We start from the raw sequence: 26,690 nt of genomic DNA on the forward strand, positions 1-26,690 counted from the left end.
AACCAACTCATTTCCACAGATAATGTAAAATCATCATATTTGGGAGATTATTTATTTAAAATAAGAAATAACTACATTTAAGGCACTTGCAAAAAGTGCAGAGATTAATTAATCACTTGAGCACGTAGCTCTTCTCTGATTACTTGGTGTTTTGTAAGGCAAAATAAGCTTAAAAGTTGCATGACTGATTTTAGGCTTTTTTATTTATTCCATTCATTCCTTCTTAACATATTCAAAATTTAGTACCATTGTTTACAAGGATCACATCCAGACAGAATGACCCTTTGCCTACAGCTACAGAGCTGCTGTGGAACAAGATCAGAAAAATCCCTCTAGTGGAAACAATTCATACAGCAGGAATTACCAGTGCATGAAGACAATTCCCCAAATATAGCAGGCTCCACTGATAAGAAAGTTTTATTTTATTCTTTTTCTAGCATAACTATATTGACACCTGGATCTGGCATGGCTGTTTCAGTCAGGAAAGATGAGAAAAGCTAAGATCTGCCAGCTGGAAAATGACTTTTCAGCCAAACTTGATGCTAACTTACTACCTCTCAAAACCCTCAAAGAATTGGGATAAAGTCTTTTGCTTCCTGTTAAAGCCAGATAAATCCTCCTTTCTCCTCTTCTCTCAGTTTTAATGTTAAAAGGTTAACTAATGTGTCCTTGGCTACCTTTACACTAATAGAGATAAGAGCTACTATTCATCCTAGGGCAGGTACTTAATACACCTTTGGAGGTGGCTGCTCCTCAGAGTTGAAATATGCAGTATTATAGACGCTGGAACGTCTAGAAGTTGTCAGAATCCAACCTACAGCAAGATGAAATAGTCACCCTGTGTGGAGTTCAACTCCCATTGAAATGAATGGGAAGAACCTTGCAGTGATTTTAATGAAAATTGGATTTGCTCCTGCCTGCTTTGAGAAAGTGAAGCACTTTGGGAGACAGCAGGAAATGTATTCCCAGTTTCTTAATCAGTTCTAAGAGACTAAGAACCATTTTTAAGTAGAAACGTACAATTAAAGGCCCAACATCCACTTCCTTTTTTGCCATGAAGAGCTCCTTAATTTGTTCACATTGTAGAATCTCTTTACTTATGTACTTAGAGCAATCAGTCAATGTTTTGCCATATTTGCAAGGCATTACAGATGTGAAGTCTGGCCCACATGTGTATAAGTAAAATGCTTCTTCCGGTCCAATCTTTGCACCTAAAAACCAGAAAAGAAGCTGTTAACTCTTTAGTACACAATGAAGCAAAATTCATACATTGGCTAGTAGACTGCATCAGAGACTTTACAAGGAAGATCGCTGGCTGGTTTTTGTAGGACCTGCTGATGAGAAACTCAGTACAGTCTAATGCTTCCTACTAGCTACTGTAGATCAGTGACTTCTGACACACCACAGGCCAGATCAATTCAGTGGCAAAGGCAACTGAAACCAAATCAGGAAGATGATCTGCACAAACTGAAGACCAACAGCTCTGAATAATCAATTACACTTTTTTAAATTGAAAAGTCATCTATCCAAGCCTCCTCAAAGTTTTCAAAGCGCAGCAAGATTACAGATAGCAACAACATGCAGTAACATCATGGAGAGCTGGATACAGTGACCGAGAAGGATGCAACAACAATGAAAGCTCACTACAACTAATAGGGAGGAAAAAATTAAAATATGTAGTAAGTAGAAGGCCAAATGAACCTCCCTCCCCTTTCCAGACAGCACATCTCGGGTCATCTGTTTCTGAGAAGGCAAATTCAAAAGCATCCAGAGGGACCCAAGTCTCTGCTGTATGGGTGGATGACAACTGTATAGCAGTAAATCCAGTGCTCTCTGAATACATCAGTTATACTGGCTGTAGGCACATGGCAATCAGACCATGTAGATTCACCAGGTGGAGCTTACATTTATGACAAGCATCTCACCTATGGCCTGCACAAATACACTATATCTACACACACCTGCACACACCAGACACCCTGGCAAACTGATTTCACTTGTGTAGTAGTCCTGACCAGGCCACTGCACATGAAGAAATGCCAGATCACGACCAGCAAGGTTCCAGCCTTCAGCAAACACCCAGAAGCCCTGGACCAAAACTTTCCAAGGAGGGAGGAGAATTACACATCTAAGAAAAACCCCAAAGTAACTTCAGCAGTTTCAGAAATAAGCACGCTTAACTCAGTATTTGGTGGTTCAGATTTTGTTTACTTTTTAATATGCTTTAAGTAATTTGAAACTAGTAGTTTAGAAGCAGGTAAGTGAAATCAATTTTCTAGCTGGGAGAGACTGAGTGCTTGAAGAAAAAAACAGAGCAAGTACCACCATCTCTCCATCCCCTACCCCAAGGTATTATTTAAAGAAATTTAAATAAACACTAAAGTAACTGGAATTGCCAATTACAGCACTAAAAAGAAAGCAAGAAAATAGTGGCAGGACACATTAGGAAGTACTCAGTATTGAAACATTTGCCTACTTTCTCCCTGATAAATCATGCTGGCAAAGAATGTGTTGTTGCTTTTACTGTAAAAGCTTGGCATGTTAAAAAAAATATCAAGTTAAGCCTTTGATCTCAGAGGGGGAAGAGGATAGACTCAAGAAAAAAACATACAAAAGTACCATTAAATAGAAGCAGATTTCCAAGATCCCATCTACCCGACAATCGAAGCAATTCTTCTTGAGACGATGTACAATGGCCAATCATACAAAATGAATGTGTTGTCTTTTACTGTAAAAGCTTGGCATGTTAAAAAAAATATCAAGTTAAGCCTTTGATCTCAGAGGAGGAAGAGGATAGACTCAAGAAAAAAACATACAAAAGTACCATTAAATAGAAGCAGATTTCCAAGATCCCATCTACCCGACAATCGAAGCAATTCTTCTTGAGACGATGTACAATGGCCAATCATACAAAATGTTTTATTACTGTCAGATGATAAGCTTGATTTCCTTGGTAGTGCATAATCTAAATTAATCTCACATTTCCTAAAAATACATATAAAGAAACAAGTTTAAATATTAAGAAGTGATCAAAATTGTTATCTAAGGTATTCAGCTTAGGCTTAAAGTAGATTTTTAATATTTAGTAGATGAGAAGCCATGCTGTTATCAACATTAAATTACTAAAGCCATCTTCAACTTCTAGGCACCTTAAAACTCAGTTACACATAGTGATGTACATATTTAAATTCTGCACAGAACAGAGGAATAGAGTCCCAACTAGGGTAGCCATACAGTCAAGATTTCAGAGATTTCCTCCTTCCCTCTGACCTCAAAGAAGAAACTGTATATAACACTATACACGCTTCTAAAATATCACAATTTTTCAAGAATTTTTACTATTCCTGAAAAGTCAAAGGCCTTTGAATATGCTAATGCACACCATGAAAACTGTGGTTCACATATGCTGGAAAATACCACGCTGAGGATTTGCTTATACCAGGGAACGCTGTCAGAGCTAGTGTGCTGTACAGCCACGGGCAATAAGCCTGATGCTTTCAAAAAGCATCCAATTAACCTCATGTGCTTTTACATAAGCAGACCAATTGGACTGTAAAGGTCATCTGAAGCTTCCTGGAAGAGCCTAACTATTAGCAAATTGGCAACTAACTCATATATAGCGGGGCCTCATTAACTGCACATGTGCAGAACATTAGTATTTTTAGTTTCCCCTACATCTCCATATTTGGACTTTACTGCATATCAGCATGCACAGACTGAACAATGGGGGGAAGACAATCAAACTGCGTGAAAATTAACTCCATGTAGTTTCAAGAACAAAGTGAAACAAGTCTGAAACTTTACGATTCCACGTTTAACTGCAGGAAGAAAAACTGTGCAACAGTTTCTCCTAGCTATGGTTTTAGAAATGTCTTTAATAACATTGCTTGTTTACTGACCAAATTCTAGAGGAATAGTAAAGAATTTTTGTGATACATCTAATTGTTTTACAACATAGCATTTTGACCACCTGCTTCATATCTGAGACACAAAGGAAGCCTTCACAGTCTGGACTTCAGGAAGAAAGGATAAAAACTGTGATATTTAATAAATTCCTTTTTCTCTAACCAATCAGTATTTCAGGCAGGCACAGGCCCGCCTAACCTAGCATCAGGTACCTCATTTAGGAGCATGGACCTTAAGTTTTCAGTGGAAGAAGTAGTACCTCCCACTGCCAGTTCAGATCTTGTCTGAAATATTTTTAACTTCTCCCCTCTCCATTTCTCTTAGTGGAGAAAAATGACTGCCTTTTCTCCATCTCCTCTTCATTCCTACTTTCAACAATATTGCCAGTACCTGAACTATACCTCCTTAATTCAGATTCCTAACTTAACCAGAGACATTATGCCTACTGCTAACTTCATGCCATAGCTTTTTTCAGATCTTGCTCAAAATCTTGTAGTACTTACCTCTTTCACATATTCGTGATGAAGAAAAACACTGATGTCTGCATTGGTCCATGGTATGAACTGAAGATTCTCAAAGCAATCAAGACCATTCTGGATATCTCTAGGGAATTCCTAGCACTGTAAGACACCCCTCTCCTACCCCTAGAAGACTACTCAACCATAACTTCAGCTTGCACCAAAACAGTGCAGATGTTTTCCTACCAGAGATAATCTTTTTAAGAAGATAAATATCTAGGTGCAACTAACATATACTTTACCTCTGACCAGAAACCCACAGCAACAGCTTTCCATGGATATTTTTCTTGCCTTCTGGCTGCTGCAGATACGTTATTGCTAAATGCTGCCACCTGCCCACAAGGAAAACATTCTCTGGAGATTCAGCCTGTGCCAGCAGACCAGCTTTCATCTCATCATTTGGATCCATGCACATACTATGAAAACAACAGAAAAGGAAAAAAGTGTGTGTTTTCCAATTTGCATTTTAAGCTCCAAATCTGCAATTTTTTGGCCTCAGTTACTTTGAGATTGCATTCCTTAATTTTCACAGATAATTTTTTTGATCACAATGCTGTATTTGGAGTGCTCAACATAAGCTGAGGAAATCCTCACATTATGGTTTCAACTTATTTAACTTGTTTGCATGAATCTGCTTACATTTACAATGAGGATATTAGCTCTATTTTACAGAGAAGTTAAGGTCAGTTTGTGGAAAAAGTGCAGGTGCTTTGAATGCTGTGAAATAACGTGTTCTAAAATTGCAGCTTTAGACACATTTTAAGGATACATTACTTATGAGAACTAAGTTAGGGCTAAAACATGTTCAGAAGATTAAAAACAAGATTGTCACGGTAAGTATTAAGTAACAGCAGTTTCACACCTGGGGTGTGAAAACCTACAGCTACAAAAGCTTTTGCTTATCTTCACACATTTATTGTGTCATTTCGTTAATACTTGAATTGCTGTCTTGCACTACATTATGTTTATGACTGATCTTGCATCTTATTTTGGGCAATTATTTATATATGACTACATGAAACACGCGAGACCAGAGACTAACACTTTTGGCAAGTAATCCTGTAGATCTGTATGCAATAAATTTAATTGATGTTGCCATCAGTGTGCAAGATGACTCTGCTATAGAAATTAGTTCTCTACTCTCCACCAGTATTCTCTGCAAGCTGCTACTGGAAGTAACAATACATATGTTCACAAGACTGCTTTTGGACTAATACACCATACCGAAATACGAATGCTCCAGTGTTCAAGTCTGCCCAGACTTGTATCATCAATGCTTTGGAACCCAGTGAGATTATATGAATACAGCCATCTTCAACAAGTTTATCTCCCAGACTTAGGTATTCCATTCCTATAGACTTCGTTTCTTCTAGAAATATAAACGTTTATACACAATTACAATACAATACAACAACACCTGTCCTACCAGCTATTAAGGGTGAAGAGAAAGAGTTCAGGTACTGCAGAGAATTGTTTTTTGTTTAGCTGGGGTTTCTTTGGTTGTTTTTCAGTCGTTTTTTCTTCTCTCTAAGTGAGCTGACTGATACACGTGATTCTCTTCAGAGACCTAGGTCTCATACTGAAACAGAGGAGCTTGACATTAACTCAGCACTTCACATGTTTTTGTTTGTAATCATGTAAACCCACTAAGCATGAATACACTATCTAATTCAATGATGCTTTTGACATGCCATATGATATTACATTCCTATGTTGAACTGGCAGTCTTAGCGTGCACCAAATCTTTAGATTTTTCTTCACAAATCATACTATCCTTTAAGCATGATTTTGCATTCAATATTTTTACTTTACTTTACCAAGTGAAAGCACAGACCTTCTAACAAAAGCAGCTCTCTAGTGAGTTCCAAGATTCAGGGTTGGGTTTTCCCCCCTCTTATTCAAATGCAGTAAAAAAGAAAAAAGTACAGTAAAAAGTATTCCAAGTGTTGTGATTGGGACACATTTTAAATAATTTAAGGAATTTTTCCTCCTACAAATTATAATCCAAAAGATTCTGCTCAAAAGAGTTTTGGAGCAGGTGGGTCTCTACAAAAGTATAAACAGCGAAGTGTTGTACAGCTATTGACATTCACAATGGCATGCACACAAGGAAAATTAGAGGATTTATACTGAGTCAGCCTCAAGCTCTGACTTGATGGATTCAGAGCATCTTTTAGCTAAGAGTTCCAATATTTAAATCCTAAATCACAAAGATTTACTAGCTCTCTATTAAAGAGAAAGAACACAAATGCCACTTGCTTCATCAATACATGAGACTGAATAAACTTGCGCAGTCTTTTCCCATGACCTTTCAGCTGCAGCATTCAATATTTTCTTCAGCATAACATGAAGTAGCATAAAGACATTTTACTGAAGTTACAAACTCAACGAAAATACTAAATTTAAGGAAGCAGGCATTAATCTAACTTAAGGACTAAGGCTGGAAATGTTTTATCTTTAAGTATATGATACAGTACTCAAAGAAAAATCAGAAAGACTACTACTCTTGTTTAATATCCATCATAAGAAAAAAAAATCAGCCTTTTGTATGTGGCACATAAATTAGAAATACTTGTAACCAGAATCCTTCAGTGCTACCTAAATAGAAATAGGAAGTACTACATCCTCACCTGTACTGTCAAAGCTGTTCTCTCTTACAGCTACCAGTCTGCTGGTTCTCTTGATTTTTTTCCCCTTTTCTGTTGAATTTTCTGTTTCATGAGCACACTCCAGATGAAACCACAGCGAGACACTGAAGCCTTCAGACATGTGTGGCCAACAGTTTTGTCCAACTAAAGGCAAGTGAATTGGGGCTACGTGCCAAGAAGAAAGCAGCTGGTGACTCAAATTTTCACCATCTGCCTCTTTCTTACTCTGTGAAAATTTTGCTCTGCTTAATAGTCCAGCAGTTTTGCTGTTGGAAGTGCTAGCAGATTTTTGTGAAGAACTACTCAAATTTGTGCTGTGTAGCAAAGGGAAGGCAAGGTACTGTAATGGGTTCATATAAATATTAGTTTCTATAATCTTCAATACACCCTTGAGTAGTATCTCCTAGAAGAAATAAACCAAACAAATGAGAAAAAAAAAATCAAACTGTTTACACCATGTAGTCAAGTGTCATCTAACTAAACAGAACCCCACTTTTCATTTACATTTGGATTCATGTTTTCCCAGAGGTGGACTTCCATATCCAAACTGACATACATTTACATAGCATCAAGTAGCAACTTCAACAGACTATGGCCAAACAGTTTTGGGGATTTAGTCAGGGCAGATCAATCTTCAAGTTACCATGCTTACGAATCAGCTGAACCACAGCAGGTAATCATTGCACAATCTTATCTCACATTTGTTATGTGCTAACAGATTAACTCACACCTCAACAAAAGACCACGCCTTTTACCACATGTTTGAGGCTGGTTAAGAATGCACACACAGGCCATCACTGTTATTGCATAATCAGTAACAAAACTAGCTGAGCCCTTAAGCTAAAATGTTTCTCTAGTTACTTAGCCAATTATTGCAAGCTACCTTTGAAAAATTGACTTGTGTCTCCTTGTTTGGTTTGGTACTATTTCAGATTCCGCAGGGGTTTTTTTATTTCCTTTTAATTTTTTCTACAGGCTCCCACACAAACCAACAGATAGGTATTTCAGCAGTATATCCCACACAAGCAGTAGATTCCAGTGTTACACAAACAAACTTAAGACAGTTTTGAAAGTAATTCCTGCTGCTAAAGCATTCCTGAAATAGCAAGGTGCTTTATAACTTTAAAGGAATTACTTAAAATTTTACAGTATTACAGTGTTCTGTCATCCATAACCACAATATCAGCCTCCTCAAGAGGAATCTTGTTTTCTTGTGCTGAAGAAAGTTCCCAGGACTCTAACACACACTTCAAAACCCTCTCTAGTCTTATCTCCTATTTCCTTTTAACGTTTTGAGAATGAATTATTTCAACAACCAAATTTTATTTGTTTTGATCAATTAGAATGTTGCTGTTAGTCTCCTTATTTCCCAAAATATGTGGACACAAAAGGACTTTCTTTTTGCTTCATTTTTCTCATTAAGCCTCTGTATTTTGCTATGTGCTACTCCATACATACCGTACAAGGTGTCTTCTCCAAAAATATCCTCAGAAGAAGAGTTAGCTCTTCTGAACACGTCTGTGAACTCATCAAGGAAACTAAGAGGTCTACCAGCACCATCTGACATGCTAAAAATAAGGAGACAAAATAACATTCTCGAAAAGAATTTTAAAGCTTTAAAAATTCATATTCCATACTATTATGAGGAAAGATTAACTTGGAATTCAGAGTGTTTTGCAAAAACATTTCAAATTCAGGAAGCTGTAATGATTACAAGATGAATTCTAGAGAGATCCAACAGTACTTCCTGACACTATCATTCAAAATTTCATTGAACGAATCTAGATGGCTACAGCAAGTCTGGCTCCTAGGTTTGCAAAGTGGAGCCTGAAAGTCTGGGAACCTAGCATCTACATTGCAAAGCTCTCCCCACAAAGCCAGGGATCAAAGTCCTGGGATGGGTTTACATCTTTTCCTGCTGTGGAGCAACCTCATTATGCAAAGCTACCTTAGGGCAAGCTTTTGCTTGGATTAGCTAGCTGTTTTCTGATTAGAAATAAAACTCAATCAAGACATCACTAAGACCCGTGTTACAAAGAAATTTGAAATAAAAACTTACATTGCAATGGAGTCAGATTCAATCAGTAAGATAACTGCTATTCTTCTGAGCAGTGTTTGTTAACACTGTCACCCTAGGTTTATGATTTCAACTATCCTTTTCAGATCTGCCAGCACATGTTTAAATAACAGATTTCCACTAGCTCAAGAATAACCCTGTATTTACACATAAGTTAGATACTTGTCACAAGTTAAAGCAGCTGCATGAATTCACACATACCAATGAATTTGCTTTGCAATTTTGCATTTGCATTGTGAACTAAAAATTTGAGTGTGTATACATTACGTTATAAAAAGCGGTATTTAAGATACTTAGACCTTGAACTCACCATGAAAACCAGACTCTGTTTGTGTCAATATATTCAGAAATCCTCCCAAAAGATGTTTAACGGCTCCCTGTTAAAAACATACCGGGAAAATTGATATCTGAAGAATATACACCAGCTCAAAGAACTAAGAAATAATTTCTTTCAATCAATTCTTGTCTACTGTTGATTTTAAAAGACAATTCCAGTTACTTCAAATTATGGGAATATTTTTTTTGTATTTGCTAATCAACATTCTTTCATGTTCCGGACAGTTCAGCTGCAGAAGAGAGACTTTGAAATCCAAATGATTCTAGAAAGAAACCTTTGAGCCATTATCCATTCGGCAGCTAAGATCTCCCTTGTCTTCTTCCCCATAACAGAATTACAGGATTTGACAGGTTGTGACAAAATACAGCGTGTTGGTATACAGTGATGCAATACTGAAAGCAAATTCAACCTTTCCCCAACCTTTTTATGCAAGATTACTTTAAAGAGTAATTACAAAAAAAACCCAAAGCCGTTTACTTACGAGCATCCTTCACAAATGCATCTGAGATAAAGGTAATTTGAAAAATCTCTAATTAGAGAAATGCAAAATCTCTAAATTGATTAGTTTGATAGATTGCTTTTTCTATACGATATTGAAGAGTAATGAAAATGAGATTATTTTGAATTATAAGTAATTTCATGTGTTGAAGTTCAGAAAAAAAAATACATGTGTGCTAGTGATTTAAAGCCAATAATTCACACAAACAATTGGAGTACTGAAATAAAATAATGTTTTCCTTTTCTGCTTTTGGTTTAAGCTGTAAAGCACCAACTTTGCTTCTTAGTCAAATGATTATATGAACAAGCACTTCAAGCTTAGATTACTTAACCATATTTTCTTCTTCTGCAAGAGGGATACTGAATTTAGTTATTAAAAAGCAAAAAACAAGCTAGCCATCAGAAATTCCAAAGGATCACAAGGACATCAACATGTGCATAACTAATTTGTAATATAAACTTATGAAGAATAAAAGCATGAAATATTTGAGGTACATCACTAAAAGTACATATTGAATACATATATATGTAGAATGTTTACATATATACATATACAAGACATTTGCTTTTTTTTTCAATGGCCTGACTGTCATTAAATCTGTATCTATAGCTCTAGTGATTGAACAGTGTTGATAAAATAAGGCAACTGTGAAACTCAAAAGCTTTGTAGGTCAAATATCTTTCAATACTATAGTTTCTGATAACATAAATGCAATGCAGCTGGCAATATCAGTCACATTGTTTCAGGTCTTATTAAATGCCATAACAAGTGAGACTATTTCCGAGATCACTCTATTAGGTATACTGGTACTATAAAACTGAAGAAAATAATATATACAACTGCTAAGCTGTTGCCTTTGTTTAATAACATTTTTACCTGTTCTATAAGTACAGTGGCATTTCTCTCCTTCTGGTTGATGATTTTCAGGCAGCTTTGGAATACATGAGCAAGCACATCTAAACTTGCATTACCAGCTGAGAGCAAGTTTAATTCTAACATGCAGATTTCAGGATACATTAATTCTCCTTGATTGATGTTTTCAGCTAGGTCATTAAAATAACCTGAAGGACCAGTACATCCTGGTTCTGCCTTTGTGTCTGCTCCTGAAAGAAAACACTTGTCTTACTGAAACTTACTCAGCTGAATACAGTTTGCATGATTTAAACAGGACATCCAAGGACATACTTTCTCCAACCTTCTCATAGGTACAAAACAAAAATAGTCACTAGCTTATAAGCAGTTTTCAGAAGTTAGTATAATCTTCTATCCTGCTTCGGATTTTCATATTTTCCTGCCGATACAGAAGGGCAAGGATTAGTTTCTCCCATTACATGTTCTTAAACAATGGGCCTTCATTTCCTGGGAACTGGACACACATAGTAATGATGAAATATGCAATTTCATGAAGCATGACAGTAAAATCATTGTAATAGAGCCTCAAGCTTCTATACAAAACTGAGCCTGCCAAGAAAAGAGATGAATTTAAATTATTTCATTTAATGTTAAAAGGTTGGGGGAAGCAGTTGTTTAGTTAACTCAGAAAATGTACATGACAGCGCATGACAGTATCTCCACGACAATCAAAAAAAGCAAAAAAAAAACATTTAAGCCTCTCCTCTTACATCTTGGAGAGACTTTAAAACATGTTACTTAAAAATTATTTGGTACAGACATACACTTCATACAAATGTTTCATGGAAATATTTCAGGTTAAATTTTTAATTCAGAAATGCTTTTAAGATGTTGTATATCTGTTGATAAAGCCTAAACACACCAGTAAACAGCAACAGCTGAATGCAGTTCTATTAAAGGCTGTTACTGCTCATGCTGACCTCATACAAGAACATAAGCATCCAGATGTTCAGCACAAAGGAAAAAAGTAAAGCAAATTCACTTTCAAAATTAATTACACAAACAGAATACAGCAAGAGATGTGCACATCAGTCGTTGAATGAATATAAAGAGATATAAATAGATTATCTAGTTTTTACCAGATTGTTATAATACTAAATAAAAAATTGAGCATTGATTTTCAGACAAACTACTGATAAGCATGTCTGGAGAAAACTGCTTCTAGACCACAGTAATACATTTGAGCAACATGATTTTAGAGCAAGAGTCACAAACCCAGAAAACCAAGACAGAACAGTTCCTGCAACCCTCAGTAAGAATATTCATCATCTCCATCTGTAACAGCATCCTACTGGAAGTAAAAAAGTTAAACTATTTCTATCTGTTAAACGTCTCTGATACCCTATTTTTGTACATCTCGAAAGACAAGCAGACTTTGCTATGTCATAAAGACTGCTTTTTTGTCAGAAAGTTCACATTTACCTTCGTTCTTGGTTTCACTATCATCGGGGTTACTTTCACTATCTGCTTCATATCCTTCCTCTTCAGCAAAAAGTTTAAGACTACAGCACTGTGATTCTTCAGTTTCTTCAGAAATATCGCCAGGTTGTGACACAGGCTCCTTTTCAGTGTAATGGGTCTGTATAACACAGACAAATTTACCATCTTTGGTCAGAAAAGCAAGTAATTTAGAGCCTTCCAGATGTCTATCTTCTCCAAGCCCATTGGCAAAAGAAACAAACTAATCACACTTGCAAGAAACTTGAGATACTTTTTTATGGATACTCCATTCTTACATAGAAAATGGATTCTGCAAAATCTTACTAACTACCTGACCAAAGCTTTGGTAAGCAGGTGGCCAATGCATTATTAACTGTGTTTCCAAAGTCACTACCACCATGAACATGCACCTTAACATTCACTCTAAGGTGGAGGTATGTCTGCAGCCACTAAGGTCAGTCAATATCCCCATCTGAAGCTCCCCCTTTGAGAGCCATCCACACTGTTGTGGGATGAAAGAGTGAAGAGAACATCAGGTTTCAGTTATGTCCATAAAGCGTAACACAGCTTGCTCCTTTTTGGAGCATGACTCAATTCTGAGCAGTAGATGTGGGGAGCATATCAATAACCAGTATTCAACTTACACATGAGAATCAGAGAATTAGTCTTCAACAGCCACCATAAGCAAACACATTTAAACATGTCCTATCAAGTTTAAAAATAGACCCAAACAACAAACCCGACCGAGCAAACCTTGCGGTATTTAGAATTAGACTACTTGGTGTTTCATACCTTTTCAATTTTTTCTTCAGAATGATCCAGATCAGCAGAAAAAGTGCCCAACGCAACACGAAGGAGTGAATCAAACAGAGGCTTTGCCAAGTCAGTTTCTATCACTTTTGATTGAGCAAGCTGCTCTCTTATTTGAAGTAAGATATCATCCACACAGGTATTCTGTGTTTTGGGGGAGACAAACATTTTGATTCATGTCATTCTGTTTTGGCTAACAGAAATGGTCTAGTACCTTCATTTAAGAACTTCCCCTTCCACCTACACTAATCTGACTTCTCAGCTAAAACCATCAGACTTCATCCCATCTCTTGCAATAAGAAAGATTCATCCTGTTTGTCATGACAGATTTAGTTGGTTAAGGAATCTGCACACTGAATAAAATCTGGCAACATGCTGTTTCCCAAACATTGCAAGTGAAAACACTGTTTCTAAAATAAACATCTCTGAAACAGTTCCAAGTACACAGTGCATTCAGCTCACACCACAATATTACTAGAGAGGCTAACAAGACAGAGGGTGACATGTCCAAGTTCACAAACATAGCACATGGCCCAGACAAACTTCCAGTTTCCAGTTCTCTCCTGTACCTAACGGCTCCTGCATTTGTAACAAACTACCAAGTAAAATTCAAGATAGCAATTAAAACATTAAAGCACAGTGAAGGTGTCTTCTGTGACTTGACAACTTTGTGGAACACTGAATTAGTTCACCTCTAAGGCTTAAGTAATAGGTTTTTCAGGTGTCCTGAAAAAAACTGTGCCCTTTAATATTCCTCTTTCTCAAGCACCATGCTCTGCTCAGAAACATCAAAAAATACCACGTGACTCATTACATGTAACACTCACATCTTGCCTACCCAGCTCTCCTTCAATCCCACCTCTGTCACACACATTCTCCACTGAATACCCTTTCAAAAAAACCCAAGTCTCTCCCACCATTCAAATCCCATCAGCTCAGACAGCCTCTGGAGAATGTGGGACTAGACAAGAGGACTACACAGGAAAAAACAGAAGCAGGCCATAACTGACCAGAAAAAAAATTACAGGCATAGTCAGCCAGCAATTCATAGTTGTTGACAACCTCTACTACCTTTGTAGTGAGAGGAAGCCATCCCTTTCCTCTAGTCAGGACCATTTTATGCAGAAGAAAACCAAAATCATCTGCCAGGATCACAGTCTTCCCTGGGACTCAAGATGCATTAACCCAGAAAACAGCATTTGATGTTGAGTTCAGCCCTTAGCCATATTGACCATGGTGGCTCAAACTGTAACATATACGTGAAAAAGAAACCAAAAATACAGTTCAAAAAAGTGAGCCAGGTAAAAATCTCATCCAGCCTGGATCAATCTGCCATTCTGGAAGGCAGAGAACTTTTGACCAAATTACTATTAAAATAATACTGTATGTAACAAATATGAATAAAGTAAGCTAAGGGAAGTTGCAGGGTACCTGGTGAAGCATCTCTACTTCCATCTTCTGCTGCATGGTGCTTGCACTGTGTAGGCAGATTGTCAGCAGAGCTTCTAGAAGTCTGATACCTTGAAGTGCCCACTCAGTCTCTTCTCTTACAGAAGTCTTTATTCCTTCAAGATTGGCAACTGAAGTAACTGAAGTGTGTTCCCTACTCAAAGAGCTATCACAGGAGACACATTCAGGCACCAGCTGTTCTGCACCAGCAAGACTGTGAGAACTATCGAGCTCCAATTGTGTCGCACCTCTGCTTTTAGCCAACTGAACAGAGTCATCCTTGTTGAGAAGCTCACCACCAGGACTCCCACGTGAACTTCTGCTGCTTTCACTCAAAACTCTCTCCCTCTTCTCTTGCTCCTTTTCCTTATTTTTTGCAAGTTTCTGAATTATCAGGATTAGTAATCTATGGCATGCTTCAAAGCCTCCAAGTCTATGGAACTGTCTCTGGAAAACTGAACTATACAAATATATGCAACGACACATGGACCAAATATCTGCAGCCCTGTGAATATGTTCCAGAGAAGGCAAAGTAAGGCTTTCCAGTGACAGATATGGTAATTTGTGGCCTAATGGCTCACTAGCTGTACTATCATATCCTGATGTATCTTCAGAGTCAGCTGAATCCAGATCACCATCTGCTTCTTTACTTACACATAAGAAAGCAACACAGAGAAATAAGTTTATTGTGTTGACGTGAACATCTTGGCTCACAAACTTCTTTTTTGGGTAAGCCTCTTTCAAGCCAGCATAAAACTTGCTCAGGCTTTGAGGAACTTCTGAAACAGCGTGCTGGCTACAAAGAGAAGCAGGCAAGTCAGATGTAGACTCCTTTTCTTCGCTGTTCAGGCCTTCCAGTTCTGGCATTGCTTGGTCTTTCTGCTGGTCACCAAGGCAGAGTATCAAAGTCTCTAACACTTTTAAAGAATGGCTTCTTAAAATATCTAAGTAATTTAACTCAGTCATTTGATTCACTCCATTACAACTCAGAAACAAGTCTCTAATTACCCTGCAAGAGAAAGCGTAAGAGTTAGCTTATAAGTCAGCCACAAATTCATGTAGTTCAGGTGACATCTTATCCAAAAATAACCCTCTGTTCTACACACCTGAGTAACACCAAGGACTGATCATGTTTACAGTAATTGCTATAAATTACTGTAAATTAAAGAGAGGAGGAACTTGTTTGCAGTAGTCTAGAATCCCAAGTAAGCATCATCCATCTGGTAGTAGAAAATTCAATTTTTTTGTAAGATACAATGTAGGAAATATTGATTAACCTCTAAAATGTAGACCACAAAGATGTATGATGTTCAAAACATTAAAGGTGTTTCTGACATTTGCTCTTTAGCGGTACTTCCTTCCCCTAACTTTTTATTAGCAGCTGGAGCTAGTAAATATCTTTATTTCTCTCAGTTCTGTGACTTCACCGGAAAGTAGAGATTCCTTCTCAAATAAACTTGAGGTTTTAAGACATTTTACTAGCTATGTCTATTAGTTGCACAGACGATGTATTTCAGATAGAATTCAGGAATACCTTTCAAGCACAACTTTTTGTGCAATTGTTAGGCCAGGATGCCCAATGTTAAAAAACACCTTTCAGTGTATATGTTTCCAAGTATTTTTTTCCCTTCTTTCTTCTCCAAGTATTACATTGAGTTCATACAGAATTTGGGGTAAGGATCTGTAAGCTTCTTGGTGTACTATGTTTGTTTGCAGACATCCACCTTCCTTACCCTCCCATCTCCTTCCCCCAAGGTCAGCTTTTACTGTAACAGTTACACATTCTAGAACCAAATGAATCATGCACTTACTTGTATGTTCCCATATTTAAGCCAGTAGGAAATAGGATATCTTAAACTTTTTTTAATCTAAGCTTTACTTCTCTTGCCTCTTTGCCACTAAGTGCACTTTCAAAAATGAATAGCTTCTGATACAGTTTAGGTTAGGATAAAAGCTAAAAATGTATTAGACAATCCTTTACATAAACTGGAATACTAGTCTATTCTTTGTAATTGTCTCAGACAACCCTACTAAATTCACTTCAGTCTATCAGGACTCCAACAAAAAAGATCAGAATCCTTCCTGGACAAAAGCACATGTTCATATTTTAAATAAACTTCCATATGTTGTATTAAACAACTATTTTATCAATTCAACAATAAATAGTAAAGTTTCTATTTCACACCTTGGAAGAATGTTTATGCGTTGTTTTTTGGGTTTTGTTTTTTTTAAACTATGTTTAAATGAACATGATTTTGTAAATTAGGAAACAGTTATTTCAGGACAAGTAAACCTCTTAAGCTGTATTTTTGAAAGGTGGTTTCTATGCAGACCATTCTAGAAGGAAAAGGGAAACAGAGCAGAAAACTAAGTAGTCTAATTCCCACAGAAAAGTGACATGTCAATCTGTTCAACATTCCTGACTCACTTTAGCATAAGGAATGAAGAGGCAAAGAGTGTATCACATTGGACAAAGATTTTATTTGTCTCTACACCCTTTGGCTTGTTAAAGACCGTAACTCAGCAGTAGAGAGCCCTCACTTTCTATGGTTTATGAATCTAGGATTAAATCTTATGTTATTCAAGCATTTATCTTGTTAGCACCCCTACAATACCCAAGGGCAGCCTACAGTCCAAATAAAACTTATGTTCTGATCAGCAACAAATATACAAAGCTCTGCACATAATTAGCATGCTTTCCATTAATAAACAGAAAATCAACCAACCTGGATTTAAGCAACACAGGGAGTGTCTGCAAATAAATCTGAAGTACTTCAGAAGGCAAACACTGGCTATGGTAACTGCATGTATGTTTATCAGCTGTAGTTAGTCCGAGTTGTTGAGCATGGCAAGCTAGCTCAACCCCTTTCTGAAGCACGGGATTATAAATACAGTTATATAGTTTCCATTGGACCACTACATTTCCCTTTTGAATTAAGTGGCAAATATGGCTTGCAATCTGCATGCCGCGTAGTTTATCTTCTTCAAAAACAATGTCCTGATAAGCCTCCAATGCATCCCATCTCAACAACATATTTTCAGATCCACTGCTAGGCAGAATTCCCTGAACTCTGCAAGAGGAACTAGATGCAAGACCAGCATCACTAGAGTTGCCCTGCAAGGCTTCTTCCAGCTGAGCAAGTTGATCACAGTCAACAGTACATATATTGCATGATGCTTGTATAATTTTTGGAGAAACTTCTGCTCCACCCAGCTGATCCAATATGAACTTGTTAAGGATGTTCAATATGTGCTGTTGAAAGTTTTTTAACATTGGTAACTTGGAAGCACGAAGCAATGGGACGATCACAGACTTTGGATCCATACAACAACATATTCCTACATTATGTACACCCAAGAGAATTTGAACGCAAGTACTGCTCAAAGAAACTTGTTGCAACAAATGCAAACACTGATGTGCACAAACAGCAATGCAACAGCATCTGTCAGGATAATGAACTTCTCCATCAGCAGTTTCAAAGGGGTTTTTGGAAGCTTGGTTTTTAAAAGCAGATACAGAGAGCCCAGAGAGATCTCTGTGGTGATGCATGAAGTGGGAGTACTCACATCGTCTGTGCCGCTTTCTTGTACACATTGATTGATGGAGCTGCTCTGATTTCACTTTTTTGACAGTGCTGATTATTTTCATGATACTGTTGATCAGGGCTTTCAGATGCTCTGAGGCTTCCCCACTTACTCCCTCATTCTTCATACACAGCCATTCCATTTGAAGCACTGTTACTTCAAACAGCTTAAATCCCTGATGCTGTATGAACTCATGAACCAGATCTATAGCTTGGCTAAAGTAGAATGGATTGGAGGCTGCACTTTGTAGGCAACAGATCAAAATCTGCAAGACCCCTTCTATAACCTCAGGTAGAAGCAAGGCTCTGTGACGATATCTAGAAAATACGAAGTCATCCTGAACCGGCTGCTGTAGTGTTTTCTTGTATCCTGGAGCAAAAGGATCAGGTTGTTTTTCCAAGCAAATTCTGATTTTTAATGCTGCTTTAAGTAAGTCTGTTAAATTTCTTCGTAAATTGTCAGGCATTGTTTCTGTATTGCTAATGTCTAAAGACATAAGATGCAGCACTGTTCGAAAGAGCATCCTTTGGATCAGAGCTACAGGTTCTTCCGTCCACCCTGCAGAAACGACTTCATTTTCTGTGTTACTACTTACATTGCAACAGTCTCCAAATCCTGATAAGAACTCAGTCAATGTGGGCACCACACTAGCTGAAAGAGCAGAACTGTGATTCAAAGTAATATCAAATTTGCACACTTTCTCTAGGAGTGACAATAAGACATGGCATAAATCAAAAGGAGAGTTATCCATGTTGCTCTCAGCAATTCCTGCAGCTGGCTCATGCAAAATCTCTGGGTTTAGCTCATGTGCTGGAATAATTTGGCTGGAATTTTCTAGATTAGGGGCATCAGGATTAGAATTTGGTACCGCTTCCGCAGGTAGGCAATCACTTCTACCTACAAGGTAGCTATCCCTAACTGGATATGTTAAAAAAGGCTGCAGTAACTGGGAGCGTCTGTGTTTCGTTATTACAGTAGTCTTGTCATCAGAATTGCCTTCTGAATCTGAAGTGGACAGCTGAGATCTTCTTGCATCTCGCACGGAATAACGATGGGTGGTTTTACGCAGACGTCCACTTTTTCGAGATCGAGGATTTAGTTTTACAGAAGCCTGAAGAGATGAACGAGTGCTTCCATCTAAGCCTAGTTTTTCCTGAGTAGATTTTGCAGAACTTGAATTGTTCTCTTTGGTCAGGCATATATCTACTGTAAAGGGTATAGTAAAATCTGTTGAAACAGAAAGATAACAAAGGAGCATTAAAGGAGCATTATCATATGTATTCTTCCTAATTTTACAGTTTAATACTTTCAGCTTAAAAATATGAAAAAATTTTGTATCTTAATAGGTCATGGTTTTGCATATACCTATGTCTGACATTTTCAGTATAAAAAAGTCAACAACAATTCATGTTTAGGAACCACACTGGCTATTTCCAAAGCCTAGACAAATTAGCTCATTTTCTAACCAGGGTTAGACAAAACTGTGCTAGAGGGTTTCCTAGAACTTTTTTGTAGGCATAGCTATACCATTCTCTTAAGAAAAGATGTTATCAAGGTGAATGAAAGGACTTTTTGGTAAGCAAAGGGAAGAAAGCGTAGTCTGAAAATCTTTTGGCCTGTTACAGATAGGGTCTAGAGGATCAGTATAGCCACAAGCTTCTAGTTATACTCAATTTAAATTTGGGTAAGTTAGACATACTAATACAGTAAAAGTGAAAAACTAATCAGCAGGATACCAACCCTGAGATTTCCTCTATTACTTAGCTATGGAAGCAGTTTCAGCTAGTTACTCAAGCAATATTTACTCTGTGTATACCATTTGGTATATTCAAAGCCTCACTATAAGCATTGCCAAATGGCCCTAATCCACAAATAAAGAAAAACTCTAAGGGAAGGAAAAAAGGTCTTTTTCAACTTGATGACCCATTGTCACTTTTTGCAACTCAGATGCTATAGGAGCTGGGTGCGTTAACTCACAGTCCTCTTAGAATGCATGAAGAAGTTGTTAGCATACTAGTAGAAAAAATAAATTTCTCTACTTAGAAACAGTTCAGATCTTCAAGTATACAGACCTCAGTCTTTACTTCAGCGTTAATTGTTCCAAACACAAAAAGCAGAAATAAAAGTAGAGGATTTTAAAATAGTCAGGGACAAGAGGGGTATAAGATAGCTAATATAAAATCTAAATCTGATTCAATGGGCAAGAAGATTTTGAAGAATAAAATACAAGTACCACCAGTTAATTTGTATTGGTAAACTCAGATCATAAACTGTCAAAAAAGCAGGCAGAGAAAAAGGTCTGTATGTTCTTGGATAAAATCCATCATCATTTTTAAGTAGTGACAGAACTGTATCTGGTTGCTTCGGCCTGTAAAATACCTAGCATAAAACAACTGCAAGCATCCACCATCCAGTAAGTTTAGTATTTAGAAAAATGTGATAGTTAAAAATAACAGCCCCCCCACCCTCCAAACCCCAAAAGCCCACACAATAGATACAATCAAACTGAAAGACAAGATGCTTCCATGTGCAAGCATGACTGTGCCTTGCTGTTTTATAAAGTCATAGTTGTGATGCTTAAGGAAGAAACATCACCTGCTTTGGAGGCAGAAAATTAACCAGGAGTACTTTATCAACCAAAGGATATTTTCTGCACAGAAAGAAAAAAGCTGCCTAATACAGGTGGATTTATTTCAGTCCAAGAAAAAGAGTTCTTAGTGCACAACTGGATACACATAGTGTTTACTGCATCAGTACTATGAGAGGGAAATTTGTAGAAGCAAAAACTGTACATTATGCAGAGTGCAAAACCAGAACATTTTAAAGCCTATTTACACAACAGCATTTTAAACTAACCCTGGAAAAGTCACTGAGCTCTCATGAGATAACCAAAATGTTTCTTTAATTCAATCATGCTTACAGGGGCATGAAAGAATGATGCAACTGAGCAAGCAGGAAAGTTTATTATATAATAAGTGCTATGAAACTGGCACTTTAAATACTCCAAGTCTGCAAACATTAACAAAAGCCTTCAATTTGCAGGAGTTTAAAATAGGAAAAAACATTGGGAGAGCTTCAGGTGAGAATCCTTAGGAACTCTGTCAGACAGGTAGTTTCATTTGTTTCATCGTCTAATAGGGAAAAGAATGCATCAAACAAATGCAAGAGCCCAAAACAAAAGAAACAATCCGCTGCCATTTCCTGGTTCAGTTTTTGCACAGAGTTTATTTTGTATCATCCCTTTCATTTCTTTAATTCACTTTAAACTCACTCTTTGGCAGTTGAACCCTTGTGATTTGATTCCTCAATTAGCACATCAGTTTCTGACACAGAAGATCATATTTTCTAAGGAATGCAGCCTGGTTCTGTTCATAATCATCCAGTATTATTCTATTTTTCAGGGCCTGTCTCCCTGATAACATTGCACTTCTTTCACACTCTGTTGTCCACTGTTTGGCTTTAAGCTTATTCTCTACTTCCCATTTCTTCAATTTCAGAAGAAAGAGTGTCTCATTCTGTCTCCAGTGTCAGCATGTATCACTTTTTTGGTTTTTAAAAAGAATCAGTATGTTTTCCCCTTCTACTCATCATGAAACACTTCACATTAGCAAAAATATCATATACTCTTTCAAATCTCTTTTCCCCCCAAATCACCCGAAAAGAAAAAACCTCACCACTATCGAGTTCAGCTACGCAGTAATGTGAGCATTGCCTTTCACACTGACCAAGAACCTTTACCTTCTCTGTACAATTTCGATCTTCCTTGTATGCTGACAGAACATTGGTATTTGAGTTTAAATTCTCCGCAGAATCCACATCTTCATGCATGTTAAGAGGATGTGTATTACAATGTACCACTCTTTAGTTGGGAGTCCTAGGCTCTGTAGTAATACACAAACCACTTTTTAGGTCCTTAATACTGTAAGTGATAAAACATACCTATCGCTTTTTCTTCTTGGACAGGGATTTTCCACACCAATGGCAGAAGTGACAGGAGGAGGGTCAGAAGTTCTTCTCGACATGTCAGCTCCTATGTTAGAAACAAAATAGAAACAAAAGTTTCTGTACTTTTAAAAAATAGATTAACCTTATTTTACAAAGCTATTCAACAATCGGTTCCCTATGCCCTTCCGCTGTTTTATGCACTGAAAAAATGACCTAACTGCAGAGAGTGCTATAATCATTAACTACAGCCAATCAGAAAGCATCTAGGATATTTATTACACCTCTGCAACTGTTTCTATGCAAAGCTCTCCTAATCCCCCTTGTTGAAGGAATTCCTCACTCACTTTCCTCATAAATCAAATTCCTCTTCCTGCCGCCTTCTTAAAAAAGATTTTTCCTCAAGAAATAATTGCTGAATTGCTGATGTTGCATGAAGAATGCCACAAGCTTTTTTCCCCGTTCTACTTCAGAAGTGGATTTTTATTGGGGAGGAGGCACATGGAATCCCTATTTTCTTCTTACGTGAAAGCCAGCTGTGATTCCAGCAGCTCTAGTCCTGAAGCCTCTATATTCTACTTTAGAAGTGGATTTTTACTGGGGAGGAGGCACATGGAATCCCCATTTTCTTCTCATGCAAAAGCCAGCTGTTTTTCCAGCAGCTCTAGTCCTGAAGCCTCTATTAACAGCAACTATGCAGAACTCAAGTGACATCTGGAAAAAACCCATGACTGTAGAAGTGGTAAGGTTTCTCCTCAGCAATTATATATAATTGCAACCTCGTGGATTTGCTATTTAGCCAGTGCACCTACTGGAATCCAGAACCAAGCCAGCAGACCTGACTGGAGTCTTAGCACAAGCCACCTCATGAAGGAAAAGCAAACCTCCAAGATTAATTTGACCAGCATTAACAGCTGACATCACTTAAGACAAGGGCTGAAGAAACTCAATCAGGATTCACTTGGTTCATTATTTTTAAACACTGGGATCTGCAGTTTCAAAGCACAAAGACTTAATGCACATCTCATCCTATCCATTACTTAGTACATATTCAATAGTGTTGAAGAGAAAGGAGAAGAGAAAGAAGAGAAGGAAATGGACATCTGCAGCTACAGGGATGTGTGCTAGACTTTATATAAAAAAATAGTATAAACTGATCACGTCTTCTAAAATGCTTTCTCTTTTGAGCTAAAGATACAAAACGTTCACTTTCTATTACATTCAAGGGCAAGTTCTTTAACAAAGAGCAAAAGTATATCTCATGGCCCATAAACAAAATAAAAAAGTGTGTATTTTAATTTTATTTTATTGCCTTAAACCAGGAGGACCTTCTCAAATTAAAAACTGTCAGTTTGACTGCAGGTTCAGTAAATACTCATTTCTCTTGAAAATTCTAACCTATTGCCTCTTTCCACCAAGCTACCGCACTTGAGCTTCACGTGCCTTAACTAGTCAAAAGTTTAGCAACCATCGATATCAGCTGGCAAACAGGTATATGATTAGCTATTTTTTATTTTTCTGTTCTTGCTGAACGACAGAATGCAACTGCAACATATCCTTTTGAACTTCTAGTCTTCACAATTAACTCATACACTCTACCATAAAAAGACAAGAAAACCAGCACCAAGAAGAACATGAGCCAGACAAACCCACACAGTCAAAGTTCAATACAAAAATTATAACCAGGTAAGAAAAACTTACCTGATCAATAGTCGAGTTCAGTGTGGTAAGCAAAATAAACCCACGGCCTTGAACCAAGTATTGTCCCAGTGCTGCCATATGAGTTTCTTCTTCTTCATCTTCCTTGGCCTCTGCCCTCTGTACCACTGCATTGCACAGTCTGTTGACATCCGTCAAGAATTCCCGTGCCAGTGAGTTACAGGCACTGCTCATGTCTGAGCTGTAAGTAGAGGAAAGTACAGAAATTAAATCCATCAGAAAATACATTCCTTATGGAAAAACACTGGGGGAAGAGAGGAGCATTTCTTCCCTGTATCCCAGCCCACACACCCCCTCCCCCAAAGGATGGAGTGTCTGTAGAACTGAGGAATCAATTTACCAATGTAGGGTGGAAGGGAATGGGAAGGATGAGCTTAGAGAATTTCATTTATTTCAGTGAAACTTTAGCTAACAGCCCACAACCCCAAACACTCATTTTAGAAATTTATCAGGTAAAAGCCTGTGACACACAGCATTCCCTCCCACTGCATAAATGAAAGCTAATGACTTCGCTTCAGTTTTTCTTTGTAACCTAGATGTGAGCTTCAACCTTTGTCTGCTTCTAAAAGGTATTTGACCTGAAACATAAGGGGAAAACAGGCAGCTCTTACACAGCATTGTACAGAAAACACGTTCTTTAATCATTTATTTTAACACATTATCTTCTACTATGTTATGTATTCCAACAGTATGCAGACTGTTTCAAAGGGAAAAAAGAAAAAAATTAATGAGTTAAGATAAATATGGGAGTTTCAGAAATACAATGCTTTAGATTTACCAGCTCTCACGGTGTTTTCCTTCAAGCAAGACTGAGTGGGTGGCAGTCACTACTGTAGCATACTTAATTCAAGATACAATTCTACTGCACATGTTCAGGAGAAAATACCAAAAGTATTTGTACTGATTCCCAGACTGATTAATTTTACTTTAGATAATGCACACAAGGCACTCATACACTTCGTCTATTCACTCTATCTTATAAAAACACTTTTTTTTTCCTCTTATGCCACAGCACTCTTTGGTTGGTCAGCACTAGTACATGTTGAAACATTTAAAACAAACATTAAATCAAACAAGACAAGAAATGTAAGACTCAGCTGTAGAAAACTCTCAAGAGGATCACTGAGGAAGGCAAAACAAAAACAAGAATCAGTGATGGCAGCTATAGAAACAAGAACATTTAATCCACATAAAACCCACTTAATGAATACTATGGCATAGTTAACTCCTTTTATTTCTGTATAAACAGCTGAAGTAAAATCTTCGCAAGTCAAAAATTTTCATCATGTCCAAGCACAGAACATGCAAAAAGAGAGACGAATAACTTTCAATATAACATTTAAATATAACAGGTGGATTAATACTGCTTGATTAAGAAACATCTACATGCAATTATTAGGTAAAAAAAAATAATAAGACCTTGTAAAAAAGAGCAAGTTTGTTAGCACTAATGGTACAGAAAGCTCCTTTTAGTGGCAAGACTGTGAATACTTATACATATAATGACATTCACTGTAGAAGTAACAGGAAAATTCTTACCAGAATTACTTTGCCAGCTTAACACATTTATCTTCTATCTGGAAGAAAAAGCAAATATATTCTGGAAATATCACCCTTGGTTCACCTGTTTTTAAAAAGAGAAGAATACATCGTGGTTAATATGTAATTTCTTTGTTTTTAAAACTCATTTTATGACAGCTGTTTGAAGTTTATGAAGAGTCCTTGAGGGTTTTTGAGCTTTAAAGTTCTAGTTTTCACTTTTGGCTTATGATTGTGCACAACCGAAATCCTATTACAGAGAAAATTGGTGCATATAAGGTAAGTTAACATAATAAAGTTCATTAGTTTTTAAAATGTAAAATGAGCTAGGTATGCAAGTTTAAACATTTCCCTCTGGAAACAGTATGAATTTTTAGTGATTGCTACCTGCATACATAATACTTGCAGCACCTGCAGCTCTAGGTACAAGTGATGGATAGTATTAGAAACTGAATTGTGCAGTCAGGTGCACATTAAAAATGCATTTTAAACCTGTCCTTCTATTTTGTCCTGACAGAAAACCAACCTTTATTACATTAAGCACTGGGGAAGATGTAGTTAATAAAATTGGAAGGGAACAGTATTTATCTGCTCTGTACAGTCCACTAAAGCAATTTAAGAGTTACTTCTTCTCTCCTACCACTTTAACCCCCTCCAGTCCTAATAGAGGATCAGAACAGGCAATGCCTTCCTTCCCCCCCACCCCTCAAGAGAAGTACTTTAAACTACCCCTGTTTTAGCTGTAACTAGTCATGAAGAAAAGCGTAAGATAACCACAGGGAGAAGCAATCTCCCAATTCGCTCCAGAATGGCCAGAAATAGCAAGACAGTTACCCCTAGTACATGCTTTAGCAAAAAAAGTCAAAACAAAACAACACATACACCAGCCCTGTCTTTCTGAGCTCTGCACAAAGGGCAAAAAGGTTCTGTAACAACAAGGAAAATGATTGCTATAGAGAATATGCATTCATAAAGCCCCAACATCCCATATTCCTTGCTGTAAGCTAAACTGTCAAAGGGCTTATTAATTTTTCATTTTAAAATTTCAAGTTTCTGGTTATCACACTTCCCCTCACATCTATGGAGTGCATTCAATCTAAGAAAAGGAAAAGACTATTTTAATCCTCCTGAAATATTCTTACTTAAACAAGATTGAAGAGCTCCTTAAATATGCTTTAAATCCTAACATATGGTTTTGTCTGACTGGCTGAATACCTTCTCTGCCATTTCCTAGAAGAGACACACCAATAATTGCGGAGGCAATGTTTATTTCTGCAATGTCTCAGCATTTTTTTGCTACCATTTACAA

At 37.3% G+C, this 26,690-nt stretch overlaps 1 protein-coding gene across 1 annotated transcript in view; it reads right to left on the reverse strand.

Annotated features, from left to right (window-relative positions):
• LYST (lysosomal trafficking regulator) overlaps positions 1 to 25,446 on the reverse strand; it is a 68,647-nt gene extending 43,201 nt beyond the window's left edge. The window contains exons 1-15 of the mRNA XM_009281795.2: positions 25,382 to 25,446; positions 23,825 to 24,023; positions 22,121 to 22,211; positions 17,323 to 19,408; positions 14,579 to 15,605; positions 13,130 to 13,291; positions 12,320 to 12,476; positions 10,862 to 11,088; positions 9,460 to 9,526; positions 8,531 to 8,640; positions 7,055 to 7,475; positions 5,649 to 5,793; positions 4,667 to 4,840; positions 2,825 to 2,985; positions 1,021 to 1,211 (exon numbers count right to left, since the gene is read on the reverse strand). Coding sequence (XP_009280070.1) covers positions 1,021 to 1,211; positions 2,825 to 2,985; positions 4,667 to 4,840; positions 5,649 to 5,793; positions 7,055 to 7,475; positions 8,531 to 8,640; positions 9,460 to 9,526; positions 10,862 to 11,088; positions 12,320 to 12,476; positions 13,130 to 13,291; positions 14,579 to 15,605; positions 17,323 to 19,408; positions 22,121 to 22,211; positions 23,825 to 24,016 — 5,211 coding nt within the window. The 5' untranslated portion in view covers positions 24,017 to 24,023; positions 25,382 to 25,446. The remainder of the gene's footprint in view (positions 1 to 1,020; positions 1,212 to 2,824; positions 2,986 to 4,666; positions 4,841 to 5,648; positions 5,794 to 7,054; positions 7,476 to 8,530; positions 8,641 to 9,459; positions 9,527 to 10,861; positions 11,089 to 12,319; positions 12,477 to 13,129; positions 13,292 to 14,578; positions 15,606 to 17,322; positions 19,409 to 22,120; positions 22,212 to 23,824; positions 24,024 to 25,381) is intronic.
• Positions 25,447 to 26,690: the final 1,244 nt, after the last annotated feature.

Source organism: Aptenodytes forsteri, unplaced genomic scaffold, assembly GCF_000699145.1.
Source record: "Aptenodytes forsteri isolate BGI_AS27 unplaced genomic scaffold, ASM69914v1 Scaffold132, whole genome shotgun sequence".
NCBI lineage: Eukaryota > Metazoa > Chordata > Aves > Sphenisciformes > Spheniscidae > Aptenodytes > Aptenodytes forsteri.